Source organism: Watersipora subatra, chromosome 7 (genome assembly GCF_963576615.1).
Source record: "Watersipora subatra chromosome 7, tzWatSuba1.1, whole genome shotgun sequence".
Classification (NCBI taxonomy): domain Eukaryota; kingdom Metazoa; phylum Bryozoa; class Gymnolaemata; order Cheilostomatida; family Watersiporidae; genus Watersipora; species Watersipora subatra.
Genome location: NC_088714.1, coordinates 64,315,288 through 64,333,990, shown reverse-complemented (window position 1 = coordinate 64,333,990; position 18,703 = coordinate 64,315,288). Strand labels below are relative to the sequence as shown.

Genomic DNA, 18,703 nt, shown 5'->3' with positions numbered 1-18,703 from the left:
AAGTAGAATTGGTAACAATTATTTGAAAGTGTTTTATATGGAAAGTAACATTCTATATTAAAACCACAGGCTATATATGGCCAACTGCGAACTTTTAATATGTCTGAATTTGTTTTAAATTCCATTTAAGTTTGTGTAGTGATATGTTTATAAAGTACTAAATGTCAGCAGTTCAATTAAAATTCTTTTTTATCTGAGACCATGAAATTAAAAAAATAAAAATTGTTAGTCTGCATGTATGAGACTAACAGGTTTGGGGTTGAGGGTTTGGAAACGCTATATGCTATATGTTAGCAATAATCCTGCTGATGTAAATTTTACAAATTTCATTGTAAAAATCAGCCAAAGATTTCAGTGTTCAGCAACTCAAATGGCAACAAAGAGTCTATAACATATTTTCACTTTTTAGGCTGATACTTTTGATTAAGCTTTTATTTTGTCCAAAACCTAAACCTGAAACAAAAATGAAATTAGTATTTTACTAAATAAAGATTTACTGCTAGCTGTGCAGACAAAGATAAAAATAAAAAGCAGAGATTTCAAGCGACTTCCTCTTTCTATGTAAGATCGCAAGCGGCGCAGAAGTTTCACGAGCCAGTAGAAAAAGTAATGCCAAGATTGATTTTAACAAACCAAAAGCAATTAACATGATCTGCTTTGGAAAAGGCCGCCTGGAATATGAAATATTTTAGGCTTGCTTTTTTATACCCTTACAGCAATTTCAAACTATGTGTACTTAATGCTGGTGGGTGTGTCTTAATGCTGGTGGGTGTGTCTTAATGCTGGTGGGTGTGTCTTAATGCTGGTGGGTGTGTCTTAATGCTGGTGGGTGTGTCTTAATGCTGGTGGGTGTGTCTGCTGTTATGGGAAAACTAGACAAAATGAAAAACTGCTGCCTTCAAGCGCGTACAAAAAAATAAATGAGAAATTCCTAGGAGTTGTACACCCTCTGAACAGATGAAATATTTAATTTTTGTTGTAGAAATGAGCATTCCGAATAATATCAAATATACATCATACTTCAACATATCTTATTCCTATGAATGATCTTTTCAAATCTTTACATCTTTTTACTTTATCAATGCTAAATGTTTATTTTAAGAACATTTCATTTTATTTAAGAACATTCATGGTTTGTGTCTTTGTTTCCTAAATGACGATTACAGGTTTTCAACCTATTTTACTTTACGTGATATGAACCAATTGCATACAACATCTAACTATTATTTTGAAAATATCATTGCTAGCTGCTTTAATGATCTTTTACCTAATATGCCTTTCCTTAGCAATCAAAGGTACTTTACACACTAGATGTTAAACACTATATGTTAAACCATTTATTTTATTTGGTTGACTAACTGATGCCTTTTGTTTTTATTTTTTATTATCTTTGTACGACATAATTTGGAAAAAACTTATGTTTAAAATGAAATTATTACCAATAAAGTAATATATAAATGGGAGTTACTCTCTCTACAAGACTAAGAGTTTCCCTAACACTTGCTTATCTATCAAGGTGAGTAAAGACAGTTCTGAAAACCAAAATGGTGAATCATGTTTAAGTGGATTTTCATTCCAAATTTCCTCAATAATGATATGATCACCAGCCAGAGAGAGATGGGAGTTTTGTATAAATATTACAGCAATTTCAGCCTGTGATAACAGCACGCTTGCCTTTTAACAAACATGTTTTAATGGATTTGTGACAGAGTCGGTTACATATTGCTGAGTGGCAGGTGGAGGATAAGTCCAAATTAATAGAAATATAAAGGATTTCAAATGCAAGCCTTTTACGATTTAGCGTTTACGCGTCGATCGGTACAGTAACCAGGGAGGTAATAGTTAAGCCAATGAGGTGTATTTACAGTCAATAAATACATTGAAAGTCATATTCATAGGTCTTTAACTACATGTTGATATTTAGATGCTACGATAACTGAAAGTTTGACTCATAGCAGCCACTCTCAGTGTATGCTGACAACGTTGCTTTGGGGTCAACTATGGGTCATTGGTAGAGTGATTACCAGGTGGGTCACATATAATTGACAGTGGCATATAGAGAATAACTTTATGTGTATGGAAATGTATAGAGCTAAATGAAGGCTCACCTCGAACTTCATTCCATGATAGAGATTGTTTCAACCTGTTGACATATGTAGCCCTAAAGAGTACGTGTAGGGAATCTGAAAAAACCCTAAATGTAATTTATCATTGCGCAACATCTGTGCGCCACCTGTATTAGCCAATATCTTTGGTCGTTGCAGCTATTCATGAACAAATTACTGATGTGTTCATTGCACATGGTCACAGGCTGTTAGCTCTACATTAAACTAGAGTAGAGATAAGATGATGAATGGTAGCGATGCTAGCTGTTGTTTACACTAGAATGATACCGAGCTATGAAAATACAAGGAAACATTTGCGCATTATTAATTGATCTGTTGGTTGAGAAATAGGTGGAGATACATAACAGCGAAACAGCATTCAGACATCTTCACTCACTTCAGCAACTAACTCAGCTCAACTACAAGCCGCACCTTGAGTGCCAGTGTTCTATAAAATAACACACCGGGTAAGCGTTGTCAAGCATGCTAAATAACAGGGTACATAGTGAGGCATTTTTGAAGAGTATTAGTAAAAGTGTGAACTTCTTTACTACAGGTCACATATTAGATGAAACAATATGAACTCTGACAATATGGGGGGCATTTCTGTATTGCTGCTGACCAAACCTGTATAGGTTGTTTGGTTAATACTTGCTAACTAACTGGTAAAAATAATGCTGACAACATTAGCGGAGACAGTAGAACATTAAAAACTTTTACTCAAAAGAGATAGCAAACCAACTGTCATGTATAACCATCGATGAAGCTCTGAAGTCTCTATGTCAGCCAAACTCGGTGAGACCTTCTGAACCATTCAAATATATGACTATCATGTTTTTGCATACTTTTCCTGTACTGGAGAAACACTGATCTTCTGTATATTGATCTCTTAACACAGTCTAGTACATTTGCCTGCATGATCTTTAGTAGAGCTATGGCGTCGATCGTACCGAACAAGAAACAGGAAGTGATATGCCAGAGCTGTCTGGCAATTGCACAAGCTACACGAGTTTTTCTCTGCAGACATACTATCTGCTTGAGTTGCCTGAAAGACTCCACAATCGATGAAGCTCAAAACTGCCCTAAATGTCAAGCACCTTCTGCCATTGACAATGCAGTTGTAGACAAGTTACCGGCGCAAAGGCAGCCAGATGAGCCAAGTTCTGATAATAGTTGGTATTATTACTAATGATAGTCCAAATTGCTAACACACTCCCGATGGCTAAGCCATGGCTAGTGAGAGTCAACAATTTTTAAACAAGTGGCTATAGTTGGTAGTTAGACAAGGTTTTTGCTAGATGAGGATATTGTATAGAAAAACAAGCACCTGTCACACTTGTCAGCTTCCAATGTGCTGGTCAATCTTCCAGTGGTTTATGATACATTTTTGTATGTGAAGTGATAATTGTCTAAACAAGCCTTTCAGAATGACGCGATTAGGGAGCATAAAAAGGACAAAGTAAAATATATAGAAAACGCCTGAATGGTTTTTTCTGCTCAAACACTTTTATCCCACTTGTTGAACTGAAATTTTTTCTTTTTTCAAGACAAAAGATGATAGTTAACAAAAATTTAGTAATCCCGAGAATCTTTGACTACAGATATCGCATTGATAAAGTATGCTATGAGAATGTTACTGACAGCTGTAGCAGTAATAACAGCAGTAGTAGTAGAGTAGCAGTATTAGTAGTAGTAGCAGTAGTAGTAGTAGTAGTAATAGTAGTAGTAATAGTAGTAGTAGTAGTAGCAGTAGTAGTAGTAGTAGCAGTACTAGTAGTAATAATAGTAGTAATAGTAGTAGTAGTAGCAGTAGTAGTAGCAATCTAAGCCTTTTTAGTTTATTAGGCAATTGTCTTTCTCAAATTGAATGTGTTCAACACATATAACTGTCAATCAAGATGACACAACTCTAAGCCCTCAGTGTAAGCTACACCGCAGCCGGATACCAACAAGTCTAGTTTGTGGATGTATTCAAAACTAATAATAGTGATAAAAAAAGAAACTTCAACTCGCTTTTGTATTGTATCAGCGCTGAGCTGTACTTTTCCTCATGAAAATAGGCTTTATAGAAAAAATATAGTATCAGCTGGTTTATAATGAGCCGTACATATTCTACAGACAATCGTACAGCAAATTTAGTTCTCTTACTATAAACAACAAACTACTTTTTAAAGCTCCCTCACTTATCTGAAATGATGCGGAGTACAATTTTGTTAATACCTATAAAGCTGTTCTTGTATTTCATATGTATAAGGATATACTCAGCTGAGGTACATATGTAGGACCTTGATTCTGATTTATATCCTTCACGAATTCAAGACTATTCTGATAGGTTTCACGCTGGTGGACCCACTTTTTCCTTTTCTTTATACTTTACATGCCCTTTGTGTCCTTGGTAAGACCACCACACTGAGAATGAATACATAAACTAGTAAATATAAAGTTACAGTCACTAATTATTCTAACAAATATTTATTTTCAGAAAATCACAGTAACCAATTTTATTTGCTGCTAAAAGAACGATGGCGCATCATCATAACAACCTATGCACCATAAGAATGTTTTTCAAGTTTTACCAGCTATGAAGTTGTATGCAGCTATTAAAAGAAACCGCTGCTTAAGCTAACGGTAGAGTGAATTGATAGAAACAAATAGAGCGATAAGACATTTTCACTCGGGAGTCAAATACCTTTCACCGTAACCATGGTTACTAAGACTCCTATTTAAAGAGTAGATGGCATGTCGACGCAAACTGGCTTTTAGGCAAACATCGATTACTGTTATGATTGTAGGGGAACCACCTGTTGAAACAAGCAGTTCAGGTACCACTGACATTGGTCTAGCTTCAAGTCTAACAAATTTTTCGACATTGAGTCTGCAAGAAAACGGGGAAGAAATTGGAGCTTCAGCGGCTTCTCAAGATTTTGATGAACAATCAGCAGACTGTCAGACATTACCTGCTGCTGTGCCACCCTGGGCCAAAAAGAAAGCAGATTTACAGACTTCTCAAAAAAATAATGTTGATGGAGATGGAAAGCGCTTGACTCCTCCGCCAGCGTATTCAGAACTCTTTTCTCTTGGCTACCAACTACCATCAGCTGCTCCCAACAGCCAACCAAGAGTTCCCTCTCCCTATGGAGCTCAATCGGGGGCATTGCCTAGTAATCTGATTCAACCAAGAGCACCCATTTATTATCCAAACCAGCCAACGGTTTTCAACAGCTACCAAGTTGCTCCACAATATTATCCTAACCAACCAGCAGTTGCGCTACCTCAGCAGTTTGGCTTTGCTTACCCTAATAACCTTGACCTGAGGCCTGATATAATTCAGGCCTCAGGCTATCAGGGTGGAGCAGTGCCTCAGCCACTCTATACTACAATGCAGCAAGTGCAACCAGCTTTTCAAGGAGCTCAATTGCCAGCGCCATGCCCAAGAGTAAGTCATGCAGACGTTGCGTGCAGCTATTGCAAGATGAGCCCGATTGTAGGCCCAAGATATATATGTGGGTGAGTAACATCAGAAATTCTCATTCAAAAGAATAACAACAAGAAAAGTGTTTGGTTTAACATAAATTATTTTACTAATTAGACCCACTGCAATCAAAATATAAATATATTAATTATTCCAAATGTTCTAGGAGTTGTCTCCTTATGACTGAAGAAACTAAATACATGGGAAACTTACTTTGGTTATATAATCTTAGTAGTATGAATATTGAACATCAAATCGATTTTAGCTATTGTGCAGCAGATCTATTGACCTTGCTGACCTATGGCAATTTCAAACTCTCAAAGTTCTCCGAGGTGTACGGGTACACGTAGGTGTACGTGTACTTTTACGTGTATGTGTACGCGCACAGGATGCGATATTGGGATGGATACTCAGGAGGAGTTACGATTCTAATCACAGTTTTAAGAGAAATATTTATAAACGAAGAGTAGTTTTTTCTTTGATAGGCGTACATGATTATACATAACAGCTGAGATTGGGAATATTCATTGACAGTAGGTAAGAGCATGCTTGACATTGGGTCATTAAATGCAGTAGACCGACTACTTCAGACTTTAGAAATGTTTGAGCGTTTTTGGGCTATGGTAACCAAAAGCTTTCTTGATAACAAATCCTTTTGCAGTAAACTACTGGACTCACTCGCAGCTCTCCAATAAACTAAAAACTATTTCAGGAGCATAGCTCCGGAAATGGCATGTAGAGGAGGTAACTCCAAATCTATAGACTGTGTATGACTAAACAAGTGTGTATCGCGTACCCCCCAGTCTATGCTTGACTTTTTTTGACATTCCGTCACATGCACATTTCTCGGGTGCAAAACTTGAAAGCGTCTTAAAAAAGCATACAAATGAATTATGATTTGCTATCTTGCACGAGTTGGCAGAAAGTTTAAAACAGCATTATTTTTAAAGTTAACCTTAGCCTATGGTCCATTTATAGAGATTTTAACCATAATAAAAATCTTTCATATGCATATTCATGTGAGTGACCAGCCAATGAGCACTGCTGCCTCTTCTAAATATTACTACGCCATTAAACATTGCGTTTCCATGCTTCGAATAGTTTTAAGTTACCCACTGCTAACGATGTCACATCTTATCATTTCAACAATTATGAGTTGCATTATATCGATCTTTTTAAGATGTATCCTTCCAAAAAAAATTTAAAGGCTGACTTGCAACAAAATTCACATTACAGTTATTTGGTATCAAAGGATTCTCCATGTCTTACTCTGCTGTGTTGTAGGGGCAAAATATGTGGGAATGTGATTACAAGCTTTTAAAAGCTCAAAAGCGAACTGTTAATCGCAGCCATCACGAAACTGCCGTAGATTAGAATCTCTTTCCAAAACAGCTCAAATGGGATGAAGTTGAACAAGATGGCTTCTGTTTACACTTTTATGCAACTTCATTTGTCAAAATATGTAGTTTCACAAATATACTTCACGCATTCAATAAAACCATGTCTATTGTTCTTACGTGTCTATTTCATCATAATTGAAATGCTGTCATTTTGAGCACTGATATCTCAACACCTACCGTAAAAATTTTTTTAATTTTTTAACCTTAGCTCAAAGAAGTGCATATCACCCTCTGATAAACATGACAAGCCTGTTAGTCACGTGTGAGAGCAGAAAAATTTTGCAGAAATTATTTGCGCTGTTTGGCAGGAAGTATGGGTCACATGATCAGATTACTACTAGACGATTAGACCATGCCGAAACAAAACTGTAAACTAGCGAGCATCTATATTTGGTAAGGGCTCTTTGGTAAAACCCAAAGTGTTTGTCATAAACTAGTGCTGCGAGAAGTTTTATATTGAGCCTTTTATTGGCCTTTCAATTCACGCGAGAACATCACGTGACAAGACAATAATCAAATGGATTGACTATGTCAGAGACAAACTGATTCCCAACTAGGGCGGTCTCGTGTGGCGGCGATTAACTGTTCGTTTTTGAGCTTTGAAGAGCTTGTACTCACATTTCCACATATTTTGCACCTACAAAACAACAGAGTAAGACATGGTGAATCTTTTGATACCAAATAACTGTAATGTGAAGTTAGTTGCATGTCAACCTTTAAGATTATAAGCCCCGCCTTCCTTCTCGTTTTCATATAAACTAAGCAGCCAATTTGAGGCAAAGTGGAAATTACTGCACTTAGCATTGCAGTAATTTCTATTGAATAATTAATAACAGAAATAATTATTGAAGGTGTTTATATGTTGGTTATTACAGAGTTTGTGGCAACTATGATCTATGTGAGAAATGTGAAGCACAACCAAGAGAACGGGTCCATGATCCAACCCACTTGTTCCTTAAACTGAAGTTTCCTGCAACTAGACCTAGCCCCAAACGAAGACTGCTTAAAGCTGTGAGTACATGTAGTTCTCTTCATGATAACACACGGTACATGATTATTGTCGCTGTACATTGTTTGCTTTATTTTACAGCTGTGAGTACATCTTGTTGTAGAGCTACCAGTGCATCAAAGTGTACAGTTACCTATGTATCTTGTTGCAAAGCAACTGGTACATCATAGTGTACAGTTAATGTACAGTCAGCATGTTGTATGGTTGCCACTACATGATGTATAAAAAGAACTTGTGTGCTTTGTCTTAATTTGTAGGAAGCAAATTTAGAATGAACAGAAGGAAGAATTTTTGATGATATATATTTTCTATATAATATATAGAAAATATATATCATCAAAAATCCTTCCTTCTGTTCAACTTGCGGTTGCAATCTTCCTGAGTTTAATCCTTCTACGAAGTGCAATTTTCATTCCTAGGTTTTAATCGCTGTAGCCGGACAGATGAATGACAGACAAACATTAACATTTATATAATAATTATATAAATGTTAATGTTTGTCTGTCATTCATCTGTCCGGCTACAGCGATTAAAACCTAGGAATGAAAATTGCACTTCGTAGAAGGATTAAACTCAGGAAGATTGCAACCGCAAGTTCTTAAAAACGCCCACCTAACTACACAGCCAAACCATTCTTGCCATTCCCATCGCTTTTACCATATACGTACTGTATGCCCTTTTCGTGATTGCGCGCGCTAAATTCTTAATTAATACGGTGCATCCTCAAGTCATGATCCCCTGTAGTAAGAATCTTTTGCTTTACTACTGAACCACGATGTTTTTTCATCCTTCCCATAATAGATTGATTTTTGTCAATTTGTTTCTGCTATACGATATCAACAAAAGTTTTTTCGAAATTAAAATTTGGCAGTCAATGTACTGATTATGGCAAAAAAACAAAAATACCAATATGCTATTTGCTGAAATCCCTCCCACAACACCTGATGCTCCTCCCACAACACCTGATGCTCCTCCCACAACACCTGATGCTCCTCCCACAACACCTGATGCTCCTCCCACAGCACCTGATGCTCCTCCCACAGCACCTGATGCTCCTCCCGCAGCACCTGATGCTCCTCCCGCAGCACCTGATGCTCCTCCCGCAGCACGTGATGCTCCTCCCGCAGCACCTGATGCTCCTCCCACAGCACCTGATGCTCCTCCCACAACGCCTGATGCTCGCCATCTTAATTTAGCGTAAAAATGAATTTGAAAACAATATGTAATGAAATTTTAGTCTCCGACAAAATTGAAGTTTAGTAAACTACTTACTAAAACTTTAAGTAAGTGTTTAGTAAGTAAGAGTGTTCAGTAAGTGAAAGTGTTTAGTAAGTAAAAGTGTTCAGTAAGTAAAAGTGTTCAGTAAGTAAAAGTGTTCAGTAAGTAAGTGTTCAGTAAGTGAAAGTGTTCAGTAAGTAAAAGTGTTCAGTAAGTAAAAGTGTTCAGTAAGTAAGTGTTCAGTAAGTAAAAGTGTTCAGTAAGTAAAAGTGTTCAGTAAGTAAGTGTTCAGTAAGTAAAAGTGTTCAGTAAGTAAAAGTGTTCAGTAAGTAAAAGTGTTCAGTAAGTAAGAGTGTTCAGTAAGTAAAAGTGTTCAGTAAGTAAGTGTTCAGTAAGTAAAAGTGTTCAGTAAGTAAAAGTGTTCAGTAAGTAAAAGTGTTCAGTAAGTAAAAGTGTTCAGTAAGTAAAAGTGTTCAGTAAGTAAAAGTGTTCAGTAAGTAAAAGTGTTCAGTAAGTAAAAGTGTTCAGTAAGTAAAAGTGTTCAGTAAGTAAAAGTGTTCAGTAAGTAAAAGTGTTCAGTAAGTAAAAGTGTTCAGTAAGTAAGTGTTCAGTAAGTAAAAGTGTTCAGTAAGTAAAAGTGTTCAGTAAGTAAAAGTGTTCAGTAAGTAAAAGTGTTCAGTAAGTAAAAGTGTTCAGTAAGTAAAAGTGTTCAGTAAGTAAAAGTGTTCAGTAAGTAAAAGTGTTCAGTAAGTAAGTGTTCAGTAAGTAAAAGTGTTCAGTAAGTAAAAGTGTTCAGTAAGTAAAAGTGTTCAGTAAGTAAAAGTGTTCAGTAAGTAAAAGTGTTCAGTAAGTAAAAGTGTTCAGTAAGTAAAAGTGTTCAGTAAGTGAAAGTGTTCAGTAAGTAAAAGTGTTCAGTAAGTAAGTGTTCAGTAAGTAAAAGTGTTCAGTAAGTAAAAGTGTTCAGTAAGTAAAAGTGTTCAGTAAGTAAAAGTGTTCAGTAAGTAAAAGTGTTCAGTAAGTAAAAGTGTTCAGTAAGTAAAAGTGTTCAGTAAGTAAAAGTGTTCAGTAAGTAAAAGTGTTCAGTAAGTAAAAGTGTTCAGTAAGTAAAAGTGTTCAGTAAGTAAGTGTTCAGTAAGTAAGTGTTCAGTAAGTAAAAGTGTTCAGTAAGTAAAAGTGTTCAGTAAGTAAGAGTGTTCAGTAAGTAAGAGTGTTCAGTAAGTAAGAGCGTTCAATAAGTAAAAGTGTTCAGTAAGTAAGAGTGTTCAGTAAGTAAAAGTGTTCAGTAAGTAAAAGTGTTCAGTAAGTAAGTGTTCAGTAAGTAAAAGTGTTCAGTAAGTAAAAGTGTTCAGTAAGTAAAAGTGTTCAGTAAGTAAAAGTGTTCAGTAAGTAAAAGTGTTCAGTAAGTAAAAGTGTTCAGTAAGTGAAAGTGTTCAGTAAGTAAAAGTGTTCAGTAAGTAAAAGTGTTCCGTAAGTAAAAGTGTTCAGTAAGTAAAAGTGTTCAGTAAGTAAAAGTGTTCAGTAAGTAAGAGTGTTCAGTAAGTAAAAGTGTTCAGTAAGTAAGAGTGTTCAGTAAGTAAGAGTGTTCAGTAAGTAAGAGCGTTCAATAAGTAAAAGTGTTCAGTAAGTAAGAGTGTTCAGTAAGTAAAAGTGTTCAGTAAGTAAAAGTGTTCAGTAAGTAAGTGTTCAGTAAGTAAAAGTGTTCAGTAAGTAAAAGTGTTCAGTAAGTAAAAGTGTTCAGTAAGTAAAAGTGTTCAGTAAGTAAAAGTGTTCAGTAAGTAAAAGTGTTCAGTAAGTAAAAGTGTTCAGTAAGTGAAAGTGTTCAGTAAGTAAAAGTGTTCAGTAAGTAAGTGTTCAGTAAGTAAAAGTGTTCAGTAAGTAAAAGTGTTCAGTAAGTAAAAGTGTTCAGTAAGTAAAAGTGTTCAGTAAGTAAAAGTGTTCAGTAAGTAAAAGTGTTCAGTAAGTAAAAGTGTTCAGTAAGTAAAAGTGTTCAGTAAGTAAAAGTGTTCAGTAAGTAAAAGTGTTCAGTAAGTAAAAGTGTTCAGTAAGTAAGTGTTCAGTAAGTAAGTGTTCAGTAAGTAAAAGTGTTCAGTAAGTAAAAGTGTTCAGTAAGTAAGAGTGTTCAGTAAGTAAAAGTGTTCAGTAAGTAAGAGTGTTCAGTAAGTAAGAGTGTTCAGTAAGTAAGAGCGTTCAATAAGTAAAAGTGTTCAGTAAGTAAGAGTGTTCAGTAAGTAAAAGTGTTCAGTAAGTAAAAGTGTTCAGTAAGTAAGTGTTCAGTAAGTAAAAGTGTTCAGTAAGTAAAAGTGTTCAGTAAGTAAAAGTGTTCAGTAAGTAAAAGTGTTCAGTAAGTAAAAGTGTTCAGTAAGTAAGTGTTCAGTAAGTAAAAGTGTTCAGTAAGTAAAAGTGTTCAGTAAGTAAAAGTGTTTAGTAAGTAAAAGTGTTCAGTAAGTAAAAGTGTTCGGTAAGTAAAAGTGTTCAGTGAGTAAAAGTGTTCAGTAAGTAAGTGTTTAGTAAGTAAAAGTGTTCGGTAAGTAAAAGTGTTCGGTAAGTAAAAGTGTTCGGTAAGTAAAAGTGTTAAGTAAGTAAAAGTGTTTAGTAAGTGAAAGTATTTGGTAAGTAAAAGTGTTTAGTAAGTAAAAGTGTTCAGTAAGTAAAAGTGTTCAGTAAGTAAAAGTGTTCAGTAAGTAAAAGTGTTCAGTAAGTAAAAGTGTTCAGTAAGTAAAAGTGTTCAGTAAGTAAGTGTTCAGTAAGTAAAAGTGTTCAGTAAGTGAAAGTGTTCAGTAAGTGAAAGTGTTCAGTAAGTAAAAGTGTTCAGTAAGTAAGAGTGTTCAGTAAGTAAAAGTGTTCAGTAAGTAAAAGTGTTTAGTAAGTGAAAGTATTTGGTAAGTAAAAGTGTTTAGTAAGTAAAAGTGTTCAGTAAGTAAAAGTGTTCAGTAAGTAAAAGTGTTCAGTAAGTAAAAGTGTTCAGTAAGTAAAAGTGTTCGGTAAGTGAAAGTGTTCAGTAAGTAAAAGTGTTCAGTAAGTAAAAGTGTTCAGTAAGTAAAAGTGTTCAGTAAGTAAAAGTGTTCAGTAAGTAAAAGTGTTCAGTAAGTAAAAGTGTTCAGTAAGTAAAAGTGTTCAGTAAGTAAAAGTGTTCAGTAAGTAAGAGTGTTCAGTAAGTAAAAGTGTTCAGTAAGTAAGAGTGTTCAGTAAGTAAAAGTGTTCAGTAAGTAAAAGTGTTCAGTAAGTAAAAGTGTTCAGTAAGTAAAAGTGTTCAGTAAGTAAAAGTGTTCAGTAAGTAAAAGTGTTCATTAAGTAAGTGTTCAGTAAGTAAAAGTGTTCAGTAAGTAAAAGTGTTCAGTAAGTAAAAGTGTTCCGTAAGTAAAAGTGTTCAGTAAGTAAAAGTGTTCAGTAAGTAAAAGTGTTGAGTAAATAAAAGTGTTCAGTAAGTAAAAGTGTTCAGTAAGTAAAAGTGTTCAGTAAGTAAAAGTGTTCAGTAAGTAAAAGTGTTCAGTAAGTGAAAGTGTTCAGTAAGTAAAAGTGTTCCGTAAGTAAAAGTGTTCAGTAAGTAAAAGTGTTCAGTAAGTAAAAGTGTTCAGTAAGTAAAAGTGTTCAGTAAGTAAAAGTGTTCAGTAAGTAAAAGTGTTCAGTAAGTAAAAGTGTTCAGTAAGTAAAAGTGTTCAGTAAGTAAAAGTGTTCAGTAAGTAAAAGTGTTTAGTAAGTAAAAGTGTTCAGTAAGTAAAAGTGTTCAGTAAGTAAAAGTGTTCAGTAAGTGAAAGTGTTCAGTAAGTAAAAGTGTTCAGTAAGTAAAAGTGTTCAGTAAGTAAAAGTGTTTAGTAAGTAAAAGTGTTCAGTAAGTAAAAGTGTTCAGTAAGTGAAAGTGTTCAGTAAGTAAAAGTGTTCAGTAAGTAAAAGTGTTCAGTAAGTAAGTGTTCAGTAAGTAAAAGTGTTCAGTAAGTAAAAGTGTTCAGTAAGTAAGTGTTCAGTAAGTAAAAGTGTTCAGTAAGTAAAAGTGTTCAGTAAGTAGAAGTGTTCAGTAAGTAAAAGTGTTCAGTAAGTAAAAGTGTTCCGTAAGTAAAAGTGTTCAGTAAGTAAAAGTGCTCAGTAAGTAAAAGTGTTCAGTAAGTAAGTGTTCAGTAAGTAAAAGTGTTCAGTAAGTGAAAGTGTTCAGTAAGTAAAAGTGTTCAGTAAGTAAAAGTGTTCAGTAAGTAAGTGTTCAGTAAGTAAAAGTGTTCAGTAAGTAAAAGTGTTCAGTAAGTAAGTGTTCAGTAAGTAAAAGTGTTCAGTAAGTAAAAGTGTTCAGTAAGTAAAAGTGTTCAGTAAGTAAAAGTGTTCAGTAAGTAAAAGTGTTCAGTAAGTAAAAGTGTTCAGTAAGTAAAAGTGTTCAGTAAGTAAAAGTGTTCAGTAAGTAAAAGTGTTCAGTAAGTAAAAGTGTTCAGTAAGTAAAAGTGTTCAGTAAGTAAAAGTGTTCAGTAAGTAAAAGTGTTCAGTAAGTAAGAGTGTTCAGTAAGTAAAAGTGTTCAGTAAGTAAGAGTGTTCAGTAAGTAAAAGTGTTCAGTGAGTAAAAGTGTTCAGTAAGTAAAAGTGTTCAGTAAGTAAAAGTGTTCAGTAAGTAAAAGTGTTCAGTAAGTAAAAGTGTTCAGTAAGTAAAAGTGTTCAGTAAGTAAAAGTGTTCAGTAAGTAAAAGTGTTCAGTAAGTAAGTGTTCAGTAAGTAAAAGTGTTCAGTAAGTAAAAGTGTTCAGTAAGTAAAAGTGTTCGGTAAGTAAAAGTGTTCAGTAAGTAAAAGTGTTCAGTAAGTAAAAGTGTTCAGTAAGTAAAAGTGTTCAGTAAGTAAAAGTGTTCAGTAAGTAAAAGTGTTCAGTAAGTAAAAGTGTTCAGTAAGTAAAAGTGTTCAGTAAGTAAGTGTTCAGTAAGTGAAAGTGTTCAGTAAGTAAAAGTGTTCAGTAAGTAAAAGTGTTCAGTAAGTAAAAGTGTTCAGTAAGTAAGTGTTCATTAAGTAAAAGTGTTCAGTAAGTAAAAGTGTTCAGTAAGTAAAAGTATTCAGTAAGTAAAAGTGTTCAGTAAGTAAAAGTGTTCAGTAAGTAAAAGTGTTCAGTAAGTAAAAGTGTTCAGTAAGTAAGAGTGTTCAGTAAGTAAAAGTGTTCAGTAAGTAAAAGTGTTCAGTAAGTAAGTGTTCATTAAGTAAAAGTGTTCAGTAAGTAAAAGTGTTCAGTAAGTAAAAGTGTTCAGTAAGTAAAAGTGTTCAGTAAGTGAAAGTATTCAGTAAGTAAAAGTGTTCAGTAAGTAAAGGTGTTCAGTAAGTAAAAGTGTTCAGTAAGTAAGTGTTCATTAAGTAAAAGTGTTCAGTAAGTAAAAGTGTTCAGTAAGTAAGTGTTCATTAAGTAAAAGTGTTCAGTAAGTAAAAGTGTTCAGTAAGTAAAAGTGTTCAGTAAGTAAAAGTGTTCAGTAAGTGAAAGTATTCAGTAAGTAAAAGTGTTCAGTAAGTAAAGGTGTTCAGTAAGTAAAAGTGTTCAGTAAGTAAAAGTGTTCAGTAAGTAAAAGTGTTCAGTAAGTAAAAGTGTTCAGTAAGTAAAAGTGTTCAGTAAGTAAAAGTGTTCAGTAAGTAAAAGTGTTCAGTAAGTAAAAGTGTTCAGTAAGTAAAAGTGTTCAGTAAGTGAAAGTGTTCAGTAAGTAAAAGTGTTCAGTAAGTAAAAGTGTTCAGTAAGTGAAAGTGTTCAGTAAGTAAGTGTTCATTAAGTAAAAGTGTTCAGTAAGTAAAAGTGTTCAGTAAGTAAAAGTGTTCAGTAAGTAAAAGTGTTCAGTAAGTAAAAGTGTTCAGTAAGTAAAAGTGTTCAGTAAGTGAAAGTGTTCAGTAAGTAAAAGTGTTCAGTAACTAAGTGTTCAGTAAGTAAAAGTGTTCAGTAAGTAAAAGTGTTCAGTAAGTAAAAGTGTTCAGTAAGTAAAAGTGTTCAGTAAGTAAAAGTGTTCAGTAAGTAAGTGTTCAGTAAGTAAAAGTGTTCAGTAAGTGAAAGTGTTCAGTAAGTAAAAGAGTTCAGTAAGTAAAAGTGTTCAGTAAGTAAAAGTGTTCAGTAAGTAAAAGTGTTCAGTAAGTAAAAGTGTTCAGTAAGTAAAAGTGTTCAGTAAGTAAAAGTGTTCAGTAAGTAAAAGTGTTCAGTAAGTAAAAGTGTTCAGTAAGTAAGTGTTCAGTAAGTGAAAGTGTTCAGTAAGTAAAAGTGTTCAGTAAGTAAAAGTGTTCAGTAAGTAAAAGTGTTCAGTAAGTAAGTGTTCATTAAGTAAAAGTGTTCAGTAAGTAAAAGTGTTCAGTAAGTAAAAGTATTCAGTAAGTAAAAGTGTTCAGTAAGTAAAAGTGTTCAGTAAGTAAAAGTGTTCAGTAAGTAAAAGTGTTCAGTAAGTAAGTGTTCATTAAGTAAAAGTGTTCAGTAAGTAAAAGTGTTCAGTAAGTGAAAGTATTCAGTAAGTAAAAGTGTTCAGTAAGTAAAAGTGTTCAGTAAGTAAAAGTGTTCAGTAAGTAAAAGTGTTCAGTAAGTAAAAGTGTTCAGTAAGTAAAAGTGTTCAGTAAGTAAAAGTGTTCAGTAAGTAAAAGTGTTCAGTAAGTAAAAGTGTTCATTAAGTAAAAGTGTTCAGTAAGTAAAAGTGTTCAGTAAGTAAAAGTGTTTAGTAAGTGAAAGTGTTCATTAAGTAAAAGTGTTCAGTAAGTGAAAGTGTTCAGTAAGTAAAAGTGTTCAGTAAGTGAAAGTGTTCAGTAAGTAAAAGTGTTCAGTAAGTGAAAGTGTTCAGTAAGTAAAAGTGTTCCGTAAGTGAAAGTGTTCAGTAAGTAAAAGTGTTCAGTAAGTAAAAGTGTTCAGTAAGTAAAAGTGTTCAGTAAGTAAAAGTGTTCAGTAAGTGAAAGTGTTCATTAAGTAAAAGTGTTCAGTAAGTGAAAGTGTTCAGTAAGTAAAAGTGTTCAGTAAGTGAAAGTGTTCAGTAAGTAAAAGTGTTCAGTAAGTGAAAGTGTTCAGTAAGTAAAAGTGTTCAGTAAGTGAAAGTGTTCAGTAAGTAAAAGTGTTCAGTAAGTAAAAGTGTTCAGTAAGTAAAAGTGTTCAGTGAGTAAAAGTGTTCAGTAAGTGAAAGTGTTCAGTAAGTAAAAGTGTTCAGTAAGTAAGTGTTCAGTAAGTAAAAGTGTTCAGTAAGTAAAAGTGTTCAGTAAGTAAAAGTGTTCAGTAAGGAAAAGTGTTCAGTAAGTAAAAGTGTTCAGTAAGTAAGTGTGTTCAGTAAGTAAAAGTGTTCAGTAAGTAAAAGTGTTCAGTAAGTAAAAGTGTTCAATAAGTAAGAGTGTTCAGTAAGTAAAAGTGTTCAGTAAGTAAAAGTGTTCAGTAAGTAAAAGTGTTCAGCAAGTAAAAGTGTTCAGTAAGTAAGTGTTCAGTAAGTAAAAGTGTTCAGTAAGTAAAAGTGTTCAGTAAGTAAAAGTGTTCGGTAAGTAAAAGTGTTCAGTAAGTAAAAGTGTTCAGTAAGTAAAAGTGTTCAGTAAGTAAAAGTGTTCAGTAAGTAAAAGTGTTCAGTAAGTAAAAGTGTTCAGTAAGTAAAAGTGTTCAGTAAGTAAAAGTGTTCAGTAAGTAAGTGTTCAGTAAGTGAAAGTATTCAGTAAGTAAAAGTGTTCAGTAAGTAAAAGTGTTCAGTAAGTAAAAGTGTTCAGTAAGTAAGTGTTCATTAAGTAAAAGTGTTCAGTAAGTAAAAGTGTTCAGTAAGTAAAAGTATTCAGTAAGTAAAAGTGTTCAGTAAGTAAAAGTGTTCAGTAAGTAAACGTGTTCAGTAAGTAAAAGTGTTCAGTAAGTAAGTGTTCATTAAGTAAAAGTGTTCAGTAAGTAAAAGTGTTCAGTAAGTGAAAGTATTCAGTAAGTAAAAGTGTTCAGTAAGTAAAAGTGTTCAGTAAGTAAAAGTGTTCAGTAAGTAAAAGTGTTCAGTAAGTAAAAGTGTTCAGTAAGTAAAAGTGTTCAGTAAGTAAAAGTGTTCAGTAAGTAAAAGTGTTCAGTAAGTAAAAGTGTTCATTAAGTAAAAGTGTTCAGTAAGTAAAAGTGTTCAGTAAGTAAAAGTGTTTAGTAAGTGAAAGTGTTCATTAAGTAAAAGTGTTCAGTAAGTGAAAGTGTTCAGTAAGTAAAAGTGTTCAGTAAGTGAAAGTGTTCAGTAAGTAAAAGTGTTCAGTAAGTGAAAGTGTTCAGTAAGTAAAAGTGTTCCGTAAGTGAAAGTGTTCAGTAAGTAAAAGTGTTCAGTAAGTAAAAGTGTTCAGTAAGTAAAAGTGTTCAGTAAGTAAAAGTGTTCAGTAAGTGAAAGTGTTCATTAAGTAAAAGTGTTCAGTAAGTGAAAGTGTTCAGTAAGTAAAAGTGTTCAGTAAGTGAAAGTGTTCAGTAAGTAAAAGTGTTCAGTAAGTGAAAGTGTTCAGTAAGTAAAAGTGTTCAGTAAGTGAAAGTGTTCAGTAAGTAAAAGTGTTCAGTAAGTAAAAGTGTTCAGTAAGTAAAAGTGTTCAGTAAGTAAAAGTGTTCAGTAAGTAAAAGTGTTCAGTAAGTAAAAGTGTTCAGTAAGTAAGTGTTCAGTAAGTAAAAGTGTTCAGTAAGTAAAAGTGTTCAGTAAGTAAAAGTGTTCAGTAAGGAAAAGTGTTCAGTAAGTAAAAGTGTTCAGTAAGTAAGTGTGTTCAGTAAGTAAAAGTGTTCAGTAAGTAAAAGTGTTCAGTAAGTAAAAGTGTTCAATAAGTAAGAGTGTTCAGTAAGTAAGAGTGTTCAGTAAGTAAAAGTGTTCAGTAAGTAAAAGTGTTCAGTAAGTAAAAGTGTTCAGTAAGTAAAAGTGTTCAGTAAGTAAAAGTGTTCAGTAAGTAAAAGTGTTCAGTAAGTAAGTGTGTTCAGTAAGTAAAAGTGTTCAGTAAGTAAGAGTGTTCAGTAAGTAAAAGTGTTCAGTAAGTAAGAGTGTTCAGTAAGTGAAAGTGTTCAGTAAGTAAGTGTGTTCAGTAAGTAAAAGTGTTCAGTAAGTAAGAGTGTTCAGTAAGTAAAAGTGTTCAGTAAGTAAAAGTGTTCAGTAAGTAAAAGTGTTCATTAAGTAAAAGTGTTCAGTAAGTAAAAGTGTTCAGTAAGTAAAAGTGTTTAGTAAGTGAAAGTGTTCATTAAGTAAAAGTGTTCAGTAAGTAAAAGTGTTCAGTAAGTAAAAGTGTTCAGTAAGTAAAAGTGTTCAGTAAGTGAAAGTGTTCAGTAAGTAAAAGTGTTCAGTAAGTAAAAGTGTTCAGTAAGTGAAAGTGTTCAGTAAGTAAAAGTGTTCAGTAAGTGAAAGTGTTCAGTAAGTAAAAGTGTTCAGTAAGTAAAAGTGTTCAGTAAGTAAAAGTGTTCATTAAGTAAAAGTGTTCAGTAAGTAAAAGTGTTCAGTAAGTAAAAGTGTTTAGTAAGTGAAAGTGTTCATTAAGTAAAAGTGTTCAGTAAGTGAAAGTGTTCAGTAAGTAAAAGTGTTCAGTAAGTGAAAGTGTTCAGTAAGTAAAAGTGTTCAGTAAGTGAAAGTGTTCAGTAA

The 18,703-nt window shown here is 33.6% G+C and overlaps 1 protein-coding gene across 1 annotated transcript in view; it reads left to right on the top strand.

Annotated features, from left to right (window-relative positions):
- Positions 1-3,039: 3,039 nt before the first annotated feature.
- LOC137400992 (uncharacterized) overlaps positions 3,040-18,703 on the top strand; it is a 91,420-nt gene continuing 75,756 nt past the window's right edge. The window contains exons 1-3 of the mRNA XM_068087332.1: positions 3,040-3,277; positions 4,898-5,612; positions 7,853-7,988. Coding sequence (XP_067943433.1) covers positions 3,040-3,277; positions 4,898-5,612; positions 7,853-7,988 — 1,089 coding nt within the window. The remainder of the gene's footprint in view (positions 3,278-4,897; positions 5,613-7,852; positions 7,989-18,703) is intronic.